The sequence below is a fragment of the Gymnoscopelus microlampas genome (assembly GCF_963454915.1).
Source record: "Gymnoscopelus microlampas genome assembly, chromosome: 14".
In the NCBI taxonomy this organism is placed as follows: domain Eukaryota; kingdom Metazoa; phylum Chordata; class Actinopteri; order Myctophiformes; family Myctophidae; genus Gymnoscopelus; species Gymnoscopelus microlampas.
Window position 1 is genome coordinate 27,399,445 of NC_139951.1, and position 13,314 is coordinate 27,412,758.

At 41.9% G+C, this 13,314-nt stretch overlaps 1 protein-coding gene across 1 annotated transcript; it reads left to right on the forward strand.

The window, feature by feature from the left end:
- Nucleotides 1-2,601: 2,601 nt before the first annotated feature.
- On the forward strand, nucleotides 2,602-5,249 carry LOC311060556 (heparan sulfate glucosamine 3-O-sulfotransferase 2-like; the record flags this gene model as incomplete). The annotated part of the gene is made up of 2 exons (XM_084078788.1): nucleotides 2,602-3,101; nucleotides 4,631-5,249. 2 exons carry the CDS (start codon nucleotides 2,602-2,604, stop codon nucleotides 5,247-5,249), a joined length of 1,119 nt encoding a protein of 372 aa, XP_083934914.1.
- Nucleotides 5,250-13,314: the final 8,065 nt, after the last annotated feature.

Sequence of the window (13,314 nt, forward strand, 5' to 3'; positions counted from 1 at the left end):
TTTGTCCTAGTGATGATAACATAACACTACTTTTCAATGTGTTCACTGTCCAAAGATGTGACTCCATATAACCGTCTATCACATGGCTGCACTATAATGATCTAATGACAGTCCTTTATTATATCCCTCTCCTCATTGCCCTGTGCATTTTCATACTTGTGCACAGGAATGCCTCCAGGCAGAGATTTACGCTCTGGGGTTAGGGTTAGGGTTAGGGTTTTTAGTTGATTTCTACACTATACCTTAACATTTTGATCATGAAATGTACAATATTGTAAATTTGTAAATTTTGCCTCCAGGCAGAGATTTGTAAATTTTGCCTCCAGGCAGGGATTCGGGCTGCTGAGTGCTACTTTTTAGTTGATTTCTATACTATACCTAAACCTTTAGATCATGAAATGTAGAATATTGTAATTCTTTTTAAAGTATTTCTTAACTTTTTGTAGGTGAACTATTGTCTGTGTATTGTATCTGTAGTATGTTGTTGTGTATGATGTGTATTTGGGTGTGACGGACCCCAGGAAGAATATTACATTACATTACAATACAGTCATTTAGCAGACGCTTTTATCCAAGGCGACTTACAATAAGTGCATTCAACATAGGTAGGATACGAAACTGCAAATCACCAGAAGTCTTAAGTGCATTTTCTGCAAAAACAAGCAACCAAGAAGAATAGCCATGCCTAGGCAAGTTCTAATGGGGATCCATAATAAAGTAAAGAAAAGTTAGGTTTAAATATAGGATATCATATCAAAGCAAGAGTCATGTCCCAAATACGCCCATAATTCTTTTGTTGTAGCCTACAGTAGGCCACGCCTGGGACGCTGTTGTAAGCTCCAATACAGACAGGTTAATAGTTTTGTTTACACTGGAAACTTTTATCTTGAGGAAAACACTGAAACACTAGTAATATAGCAGTGTCAGAGGCGTTTTTAGCATGGTATTATGACGTCAGTCTAGAGACAGTCACAAGGTGACAACCACAATGCTGCACTACCACATCCTCTATTGTCTTGCTGCTCTTTTTAATTAAGAGTACATTTAAACATGTATAGCGCTACAGATCACTAAAATCACAATGTAATCACAAAAAGATAAAGGTATCCAAATAGTCTAAAGTATACTATGGGTATACTCAGAGGACCCAACCACATCCACCGATAATGGTGGCGAAAGAAGGACCAAAAGAGAGCAGCGCCTCGAGCAACCCAGCACCTTCAGCACCGTGGACAGCGCCGCGAGCAGGCGCAGGCTGGCACTGCACCTTCAGGACCATGGACAGCGGCCGTGCAAACGCAACACAACACAGCACCTCTCTACAGCAGGGTTGCTCAAACTGGGTGCCATGGCACCCTAGGGTGCCGTGATGCAAGTCCAGGGGTGCAGCAGGATACTATGATAATATTTGGAATGCATCAATATGACTTCATTTTAACCACTTTTAAATCTCTTGGCCCAAAATAGCCTACAAGTTGTAGGCTACTTGTAGATCGGCTATGTTTGGCAAATGTTCCCCCATAATAGGGATACTGGGGTTCAAGTGGTTAAAAGTCAAGTGCAAAGTTATTTTCAATCTGTCATAATGGAAACAGATATTCTCTCAAGTTTTTCTCGTCACATGATGTATTTTAGGGGGAAATATATACATATTTACGTACCGTAATATGACGTAAGGTGCTGTAAAGTAACAATGTAATTCAGGGGTGCCATGGATGAAAACGTTATTTACAGGGGTGCCCTGAGATTCATATTTTTTTTGAGAACCACTGCTCTACTCAACACTATAATCAATTTAGGTTATAATAAACTTCAAAATGAATCCCAATTTTCGCATTTTTCAGGTCTGTTAGTGATAGGGCGTTCAGTGAACTCCGTGAACCCACCCAAACTGTGCATAGGCCTACTACTGTGATGTGTATGAAGAAATGTAAACCAGTGGACGTGCAGCTGGCAGTATCCTATCACTCACTGTACACTACTTTCTCTCCATGGGAAACTTACGACTTTATTAATTCCTCTTAGTGTTTTTGTCATGTTTTGTGATTAATCAACAAAATATTACAATATATTACAAATTACAAGATAACAGGACAAACTGCAGTTGCAATACTGGAAAAATAAAAGAAAGAAAGAAAAAAAATAAAGGTTGCTTTCTGAAATGCAATGCTCTGACGTCATGGCGTGAAAACATTCCTCTCTCGCCGAGGCGTTGGAGCTGACAGTCTGGAGAAGTTGCCGGAGAGAGCGCACTTCGCTCGCTCTCCACTGGTGCGTAATGGCAGAGCCAAACATCCAGGAATTTGGGGAATTCGGAGACTATAATTGTAAAACCACTGCGCAGTGACAGATTATGTTTTCGTGTATTAATGGACCGAAGAGAACGGACGCGGGATTGTGTTGGCGCACGTCCACAATCAGGCCAATTGATGGAAGTGGCAGCACATCAATTAAAAATTTGTACCAAATTGACTGTTTTCGAAATCTGAAGAGTGCATGATTCCCAGCCACGAGAGAATGGGTTAAAAACAAAACAGAAAGCAAAAGGTACGCAAAAAATCAACTTGGGGATAAAAACATGCTCTCCATATCCATGGAGAGATGGCATGCCTGCTCCTCAGTCGAGTTGTGCCGTCCTCCCACAGGCTCATAAGGACATGCATATGCTTATTATCTTTCTTTCTCACGTATCTGTGCTACTGTGTGCTATTTTCCTCTGATACCACCATGCAACATTCAGGTGATCCAGCGCCCAGTTGTCGGCATCGCGTCCCGGTCGATGGAGGCAAAAGGCGCCTCCAGAAATCTCTCTCCTGCGTTTTGCCTTTCAACAGAAAAGAGAGCAGCGATCCATCTCGCCAGAAAACAGATCAAAGACCCCACATCATGTCACCTCGGAATAACACGACGACGAGTCCTTCTCTCGTCGGTAACGTAAAGTTTGGGAATAAAAAGTTGCCGAATGCAATCATAGTTGGTGTGAAAAAGGGCGGCACCAGGGCAGTGCTGGAGTTCATAAGAATCCATCCAGATGTGAGGGCGGTGGGCACCGAGACGCACTTTTTCGACAGGAACTATGACCGAGGTCTGGACTGGTACAGGTAAACACAGAGATCAGATCACACATTATAATAACCTTAAAACGGCAGGATGGTGGTGATGGGGGTTGAAGAATAAATAGCCATGCTCCATTTGACGTTTTTATTTTTGTATTAAATTCAATTTAATGTATTACTCGTGAATTACTCGTTTGAATCAAAATCTAGGCCTAATTAACGTTAAATATAGCTTAGCCATAAGTCTTGTTTTTTTTGTCGTTTTTCTAATTACACTTTTAGCCTAGTCATAACTTTAGACACTTTCTGATTTATAACCAGATAAAGCTTAAATAAGATCTTCATAATAGCTACACGCGTTCAAATGTGCTGATGGGGAAGTAATCACATTTCGTTTGATGTAGTGGAACACAACACTGAGTGAACTCTTTTAATTAACGTGGTAATTACCATCCAGATATAAATTAGCATTGGAGTTAGGCATGACATTTGGAAAATTCTTAAAAATATATTAAGACTTGGTTCTCAAATGTGTTTAAAACTAATAATTAGGTGTCAGTCACATCTGTATCAATCTGTATCAATAGCCCAATAGAAATGGTGACTGAAAAACATATCCACTGAATGCCAGCCTATAAAGAAAAGCCCATCAGTACCTGAAAGATTTGAAACCCAAATAATTGCACTTGGACTAAGATAAACCACTGCATTGTGAGGCTTGATTTCATAATGCAAAATAATTCCATTCAATTATTTTCTGATTATGCATGGTATTCAATGTTGTTTCTGCCACCCACCTGGATATACTGTACAGTACAGGTGTCTTATCAACCAACAGGTGGTAGTAATCAGACAGCAGGCCTATGTAATTAGATGACACTGAGCCAATACAGATGATTTATGGCAATGTCCCTTAGTAATAGGAATTAATGATGATAATTTTAGTTTTTGTATTCCAACTATGTTTTACTTTGGCTTCCACATAGATGACACTCTGGTCCACAATCTTTGCACAAAGTTTTACATCTCACTGACCTTTTATTTTTTTCTTCTTCTTGTTTTGAAGTGTACTTGTTAAAAGCTTATCCTTCAAACAATGGCCTAGTTTCTGGAACCTGAAGTGACCCCCACAGAGCCATTATTCTTATGCATACCTAGTGATTTATTATACTTGAACCAGGTCTGATGCACAGGAGAGATGTCTCCTAGATAAGTCTCCTGTGACAACACACTACTATGACTTTGCTTCAGTGTTCTTATTATCATTTTCATCAGGAAAACTGGGAATGGGCCAACAGAGCTTCCTTGTTAGGGAGGATCTGTGTGCCTGCACGGCACACTCCTGGCCTAAATAGAATAATGTATACACATTTCCCAATTGGCCACCAGTCATTGTCTTCTATGCCTCTGAATCACTTAAAACAGCTATTGCTTCAAAGTGGCGTATTTATGATTCAGTAAAATACTCCACAAAGATGAGCTTTTAAAGACCAATTCATGAAAATGTTGATACAAATGTATTTTAAAAGGATAGCATTTATTTTACTCATATTGTTTTGTCACCTTTTATTCAGAAGCCTCATGCCGAAGACCCTTGAAAGCCAGATCACCATGGAGAAGACACCGAGCTACTTTGTGACCAGGGAAACGCCTCGCCGGATCTCTACCATGTCCCGGGATACCAAGCTCATTGTGGTGGTCCGTGACCCCGTCACCCGCGCAATATCCGATTACACTCAGACTCTAACCAAAACACCCGACCTGCCGAGTTTCCAAGAGCTGGCATTCAGAAACCAGAGCCTGGGCTTGGTGGACACGTCCTGGAACGCCATCCGGATCGGCCTGTACGCTCTCCACTTGGAGAACTGGCTGCGCTACTTCCCCCTGGCCCAGATCCACTTTGTCAGCGGAGAGCGGCTAATCACGGACCCAGCAGGGGAGCTGGCGAGAGTCCAGGACTTCCTGGGGTTAAAGCGCATCGTGACGGACAAGCACTTCTATTTCAACCGGACCAAGGGCTTCCCCTGCCTGAAGAAACCGGAGAGCAGCAGCTCGCCCCGCTGCCTGGGCAAGTCCAAGGGTCGAACTCACGTGCAGATAGACAGGGAGGCTATCGAGCAGCTGCGGGACTTCTATAGGCCTTACAATGTAAAGCTCTACGAGATGGTGGGTCATGATTTCAGATGGGAGTAAACAAGTCTGGGGACTATTTATAAGTGGCACGAGAAAGGCTTTTGTCTTCCATGAACGTACAAAGTCTTTCAAAGTGTTGTTTGCCTACAGGGAATTGAGTGGTGTTTGTCGTCGAGGAGGATTCAGTAGCTAAGATGATTTCCGGCCAATTCTGAAGGGAGAAAGCAAGGACAGCACTAGTTTTTTTTTGGAGTGACACTAATGAGTAAAGCAAGATCACAGATTGCATAGCGTTTTGATAGCACAACTGAATTTAGTGACTGCCTGTCAACGTCGATATCAAGTTTTCTGTTAGATATACAGGCTAAGCAATATTTCGGCTTCAGCATTTCACAATTTGTGCTCTTGCAGTATTCTCTCTGCTTAGCTTGGCCATTTGCTGACTGGTGTATTAAATGGAGAGAAATTCCAGGGAATGAGATTAACTCCTCTTTAAACTTTCCTCACTAATCAAGGCAAGGATTAAAAGCAAGGCCTTGGAAAATGTCAGTGACATCTTCAGAGAGGGCTATACTAAGCTTCAGCACTGTGTTGTGAGGTATCTGAAATGTGAAGCACTAAAGCAAATGCTAAAGGCACACGGCTACACAAGGACAAGGTACATTCGATCATAATTTTGTACATTACCGTACGTTATGGATTAAAATATATTTAATTTACATCATAGGATGGAAAGGAGAAGTCACATGTATCATGCATGTTTCACTCTGCAATTACTTGCTTTCTTTGATTATGCACAATCGATGTTTACGTTTCTGTAGCAAAGCACAATGTATTTCCTCGCTGTATTATAGCCTCCATGCACTTCCCATTCACGCAATGAAAGGAAGTAAAACCTCGAATAAATACAATGAAGTTCACCACTCACTCTCTCTGAAAGTAACTTTGATGCACCTTGACCTTGATCTATTGCGTTTGTCAGAAACACATTTTGAAGCTGTTGGTTTTGTCCTGTCCCCAAGGTTTCTTGACAATACCGTACACTAACACAGGATCACTCTCCTCTAAATTGAAGATTGATGTCACGATTTAAAGTAGAATCTCTGTGTAACTGTAAACCCAACCATCCATTTAAGTGTTGCGACGTTATTGTGGGTTTCATCACGCCTTTTTTCCACAAATGAAAACATCTATTTGTTTAAGACTGTTGCATTCAAGGGTATAAACAACCCCTTTGCATTAAAACAAGGTTGCGGGTTGACATGGCTCTGTTGGCTAAAGAATTCCAATCACTTCTCAAAGACAAAGGAGGGACAGCCTGGTTGTGGCAGGTTATCAAATAGATTCTGGGACCAGTTGTCACACGATTGCCCTGAAAAACTTTGTGAAATTTGGTTGCATGCTATGAATGCTAAAACCGGACAGCCTGAGGTTGATTCAGGCTAAATGAGAGACAGCCTCGCAGCAAAGGAATCACTTATGATATATGTGCAAAAGGGATGTAGGGACATGTCCTATCAGTTGGAGGAGTGTGCACTGAATGACTAAATCATCAAATATGAAAATATGATTCAAAGTCCCCTTTTTGGAGTAAATTCAGTTAGCAAGGCCAGCAAAGAGACCACACATGATTCAAAACCATGATGGGTATTTCATAATGCAATATTCAGAAGTTTTAACAGCTAAACTAAATTCTGGCTAACCATATACATTATTTTCAAGGAGAAGCCTGTAGAAATGTTCTTGAATAATTCTCCTATCTCCTAAACACTGATAAGTACTGTATACAGGCTACACAAAATTAAGCAGACTTGTGTTGGTCTAGAAATCTCCCCCCCAAGAACCACAAGGTCAGGCCAAGTTTCCAGTGAAGTTTAAATTACAACGCTTTGCTGTGCAACTTTAACCACCACACATAATATAAACAGAAAGAATGAACTCTAACCAAGTGCATCTGTTTTATTCCGCCAATGGTGCAGTATTGTTAATTGGATGGATTGGAAGTGGTTTTAATGCATAACATTATAAGTACCTCTCCTGTGTTATCGACATACTGTAAAGTACCTGAGAACTCTACTGCCCTTATCAGCCGGGACTTATATCTACAGGCTGTCCCTCAACGGTTATTTTACTGCTTGATAAGAGTTTTAAGCTACTTAATTATGACACCCCCCCACCAAAATAGCCGATTTGAGGATTGAGCCTTTAACAATGGCATCACACATAGTCAAAATCTGCATTTGTTAATTTAACTCATAGTGTGCCTTAGGTTCCATTTGCACACTCGCAGAGTTAAACTAACACTGGCGATTTTACAGTGCACTCCACCTAATGGCTCTGTTTCAGCGGCCATCTTTCTTCCTGTCCAGGCATTCATTAAACTCACAGGACCTCGGGGTTCGGGGAGCTTGGAGCGTGGCTCCTCCACCTCTGATGGCCTCCTTGTCACCACGCTTGCCAGCAGCTCGTTTCTGTGGCCCTGTTGAGCACACACACAGGTGAGAGCGTCTACCCCGGGCAGCCGATATGAACGGCAGCTCTCTGTATGGTACACATGGGTCCTAATTAGGCCCGAGGGCTGGAGAAGAGCGATCCCTACAACACCCATCAGCCAGAGTCTGATTAGACTCTCCCGGTGAAAGGCTCTCCAGAGATTGCCTGCAGGTCAAGTCTCTCTCTCTCTCTCTCTCTCCCCCCCTCTCTCTCTCCCCTCTGAGAATAATATGAATTCTCTCAGGGAACCAGCCCATGCTAATAATTCAATGCTTTGCATTTGGGAGCAGTGCGATTCTATGCATTTGTAGCAGGTTTTGTATCCGTTTCTTTTTTTTAATTTACAAACACGATTTGATCTGTGAGTGTGTGGATTACTGTATTGAGAAACATTATTTAAAAACTAATTGAAAAAATAGTTTCTGTTTAAACAATCCAGTAACATCCATTACCCAACTGGCCCATTAACACATGTAAATGTCTGAGATCATCAATAACCAGTTAAATGGAAACAGTATGCGATGGAAGGCATCGCAGCCAACAAAACCTTTTCTTCTATATATCAACATTTCATCCTTATCAGCATCTCTGGTAATTATTAAGAGCTAAAATTACCCAAGGGAGCTGAAAGTAAGGATCAGTTAATGCTTTTGTGTGCTCAGCCATTATTGCTTGTGTACAATAACAAGGCTTCAAGGACAAAGCGGAGACATACTGTTCTTTTTCTTCTTCTTTAGTGTTCCTTAGAGACTAATATTTCCATGCTACATGATCTGATATTGATTTTATACTTGATGCAGCAATGTGGTGTTAGGGAGAGAATCAAGTATCTTTGGGAAAAAAACAAGTCATCACTTGTTTATCTTGAGTTTTTTAGAGAAACATCAAATCCATACAGTGCTGTGTGAACAAACTCATTTTCAGTACCCCCCCCCCAGTAATATTTCTACACATAACTACCGTTAAAAATATACATGTCTATCGTCTACAGGGAAAAGTATTTTACATGTGCACTGTCTAACGTCTCCCCTGTATTAAACTAGCACACATTTTCACAGCAGTTTCCCCCTCCTTTGCTCAGGACATTTAGATGAGAAAGAATGAGGTTCCTTGGTATCCGAGTGAGACAGCAGCTGACACCGCAGTGGGAGAGATTCAGCACTGTACCAAGCTCAGTTCTAATACTTCAGAATAGTTTAACTGCTGCAGCCGACAGGATGTCCCAGTGGTCGAAATCACCAGTGGCTTTGGAACCAAATTAAAATGAAGGGATGACAACTGGTGGCAGAGTCTCCAGCCCCTAATGATACAGTACATGCTACACAACTATCCTCGCACCGATGTTTGACCAACTTAAAAGTCTGCAAGTGTGACACTTTTTTGTGGGACTGTGTGTATAGGAGGAGCACGACCCACAAAACATACAGAGCGCATCAAGCAATAAGGTTTGGACGGTGATGTTGACTTTTACTGTCGGCGCTACCACACGTCTACAGGCAGTGTTTTGCCATCCAAGATGATATCCTTGCACGTACAAAAACAAAAAGGAAAATGTATTCCGTTTTTATTTGGATGATTTTTGCATTTGTGACACAAATGATCCATCTACCGGTACCTCGCTCCCCATGCTTTTTAACCCATTAATACCTGGAACGCATCTGTGTCACTTTAGATTTCTTTTGCTATTCAAAAATATCAGATATACAAGCTCATAGCGCGGCACAGAGTGCCGCGCTACGAGCTTGTAGATCTGATATTTTTGAAAAATCGTGAAAAAATATATTTTTGATTTTTTTTCAAAAAACTGTTAGGATTTAGAAAATTCTTAGAAGCGGCCTCAGGTCTTAAATGGTTAACTCGCCTCCTGCAGAGAGATCTAGGGGAGAGACGGCAAAGACGAGATTGTGTGTGACAAGCACCCTTTCAAAGATTTACATGAGAAATGCTGAAAAAGTCCTCCAAATTAGAAACAGTTGTTCAGTGCTATCGCCTTGTTGTTGTATCCATTTGTCAGGATTGTTTTGTGTCTGTTTGTGTGTGTGCGGCATGGCCAAAGCGAGGTAGAAGGCTGATTAGAACAGAGGAGAGCAAGCCAGACCTTAGCGGCTGGCTCACCGGGAGATGTATTCTAATTAGAGTGGGAGCCCTGCGTCTTACTGACGAGAATAACAAGCCTCATCCTGAGGCTGACACGGCGAGATCAACCTCGCCACAACATCATGCGGGAAATACGAAAACACATCTGATGCATCGACAGCTTCAGGAAAGCACGGCCACACCTGAGTCGACGAATCCTATACGCGTCAGGACTTTGAAGTGGTTTACACACATCTTGTGGTTGGGCTTTCTAGGCGCGTGGCTTTGAAGGGATATATAGAAACTAGGCAGTGGGTAGTTTACAAAAGGTCGGCTGGTGGTGATGAATAGAATTTTTTAAAAGGGCCTCCACTACCCCAGCACTTAACCCATTATGACCGGGAACGCATCTGTGTGTCATTTTTAGATTCCCTTGGGATATTCAAAAGTAGCAGATATACAAGCTCATAGCGCGGCACCGAGCTTGTAGATCTGCAGACGTTTTGAAAAATCGTGAAAATGTGTGCAAACTTTGAATATATATTTATTTTTGAAGCAAACATTTGTAACTCAAATCTTTGCTTCTGGGGATTCTACAAATGTCTTCTAAATCCTAACAGTTTTCTGAAAATCGTATGTTGCCAACCACCCAGGACCACCCAGGACCACCCAAAATGATATGCATTTGGCCACGGACCCCCTCTTTAAAATGTATATTGAAAGATTTGCACAAATCTTTATGATTATGAGCTTGTACATCTGCTATTTTGGAATAGCCCAAATAAATCTTAAAATGACACACAGATGCGTTCCCGGTCTTAATGGGTTAATTCAGATAAACAACAGAGTAAACGGTGGGAAAAGTATATTGTTGACATTTCAGTTGCCTTTTCAGTGCTTCACTGTAATTTCACCTGAGGAGGGTATGGCATGCTTTCCACACAAGGGCCACCCAAGGACCACTTAAACACTTGAAACACCAGAAAGCTGTCTGGAGGAGCCTATGCCTAGGTGACCTCCATGGCGGCGTGATTGTAGGATTGAAGTCAAATTGGTCCTTTCTACGAAGCCGAAGCCGTCAGACACACTGAGAATCTGTGTTAGATTATTGTGCACATAGAGCAGCGTGCCCCTTGCAAATGCCTCAAAGCTACGTGCACATCATGTAAATTGGGACAAAATAAAAGGGCATCCCATCACCATATGTGAAAGACGGCAAACAGGCGGGAAAGTCCTCATTCTAAAGGGCATCATCTGTGCAATGTATTTTTGTGCTAAGTGCTCATGTCAAAATATTGACCTGCTCAACATCTTACAGTATGTCTCTCAGCTCTGAAACCAGCACCCAGAGCTGTGTTCCGCTTCCTCCACGTCGGTCAAAATCATTATCATATTACCATGATTTGATTGTCATATGAGATAGCTCGCTGATATAACCCATGTCTATTCTTTACAATGCTTTTCACAATTATAATGGTCAATTAATTCTTTGCCCCACTGGCCACCATCCCTTCTATGGCGAGGATAATACCCTGCCATAGGCCATGCCGGTGTAAACACCTCAGGATTAGTACCTGTTAAAGGCACACAGTATTCAAGATTAGAAATTTGCATCTCTAATATTCTTCATCGTATGTAGATAATGTGAATCCAAAACAAGGCCACAAGAAGCTCCGTTGAGTATTGGTACTTAGTAAAAAAAATGTAACCCAATTAAGCTACCACTAAAAGGTAATAGCGTGCAATAATTATTATTTACACCCAAGTTTAACAGTTGCACACTTACATATGCACATGTGCGCATACACATACCATGCACACTCAAATGCATGTGCATACAGTAAACATACAGTATACACACACACGCAGGCACGCACACACACGTGCACACACACACACGCACACAGAACAGAATGCTCCACCTCCCTGGGTGGCCTGTCTCCGACTGGATGTCAGATGCTGGAGACAGCTGCACTCATCACAGCTTTTATGAATACATTACCTTTTATGTTCATCCAAACCCTAATTTATCTTCCTCAAAAAATCAAATGGGACAGACATTCACCCACCTTATCCCTGGAAAATTGGAGCTTTCAGAAACTCTGATGTGTGCAAGACAAATATCTACAGTCACAATAACGGGGGATGTTTCATCTGGGCGGAAATAATTCAAACCGTGTCATACGTCGACGGTATGCCTGCATCGCTACAGTAGGTACTGTATGTGCATGCGTAAGTGCATGTATACTCTGTGTGTGTATGTGTGTGTGTGTGTGTGTGTGTGTGTGTGTGTGTGTGTGTGTGTGTGTGTGTGTGTGTGTGTGTGTGTGTGTGTGTGTGTGTGTGTGTGTGTGTGTGTGTGTGTGTGTGTGTGTGTAGTTGTTGATGTTTTTTTTAGTAGAGATGGCTTGTGAAATATCAAAGTGTGTTATTTGCCTCCATGATACGCCACCACATCAAAGCGTTTCTCTCACTCCCTGAAGAACCCAAGAACCTATGATGTTTTTTTATTTTTTACCCGTGCAGTCTTCTTGCCTGTCTTCCATCTCTCAGCATCACACCACTGGAAAAAGTGCAAGTCTCTCACGCTTTCGTCGTACGGCAGTGTTGCACGCCCAAAAATAGATCCACAAGCTCACAACGCACTGCGGATGCGGATTGCGACGCGTTGTGAGCTTTCAGATCTGCTATTTTCGGCACGCCACACCATCGGACGACGAAGTACAAATCGGGGCTTAATGATACACAAAATTACAAAAAAGTACACAGAATGCTACACCAGGAGGGAAATTTTGACTGTGTCTGAGAGGGAGGGAGGGGGCAACAGCAAATGGATATATTTATGGGGGGATACGGCATCACATTAACAAGCAACACCATTTCATATTTGATTGACATCTCTGCATCTTTTTATTATTCCTGTGACGTTAGTCCAGAGACACTGTGATGCCAGAGATGGCAGACTCACACTTTGGCTGATGCAGCAATCTGGTGATATGTGCCTCGCTGCCTGCCAACCACCTGGTCGGAAGAGGCATAATAAACCTCTCAGTCAACCGGCTCTCCTCACATAGCCAACGGTGTAGGATGAGTGTCAACTGAACATGTGCTGGCTGTGTGTCCAACTTTGACACTTCACAGCTCACTAGTCGCTAGTATCCTTGTGGAGTTCTCTGTATAGCCCATTGAGACCTGAAGCCGATTCTACATGTCTCCTAAATCCCAACAGTTTTCTGAAAAACGTATGTTTCTAGGGACCCCCCAAAAGCAAAGATTTTAGTTAAAAATGTTTGCTTTAAAAATATATATATTCAAAGATTTGCACACATTTTCACAAATTTTCAAAAATAGCAGATCTACAAGCTCGTAGCGCGGCACTCGGTGCCGCGCTATGAGCTTGTATATCTGCTATTTTTGAATAGCCCAAAGTGTAAAATAATGCTTTTTAGCTCAAATCTAAAAATGACACAGTTCCAGGTCTTAATGGGATAGACTAGACCTTGGGATTCTCAACAGCCTAGTACAGTGCATTATGTAGGTGGAAACTATTTGTATT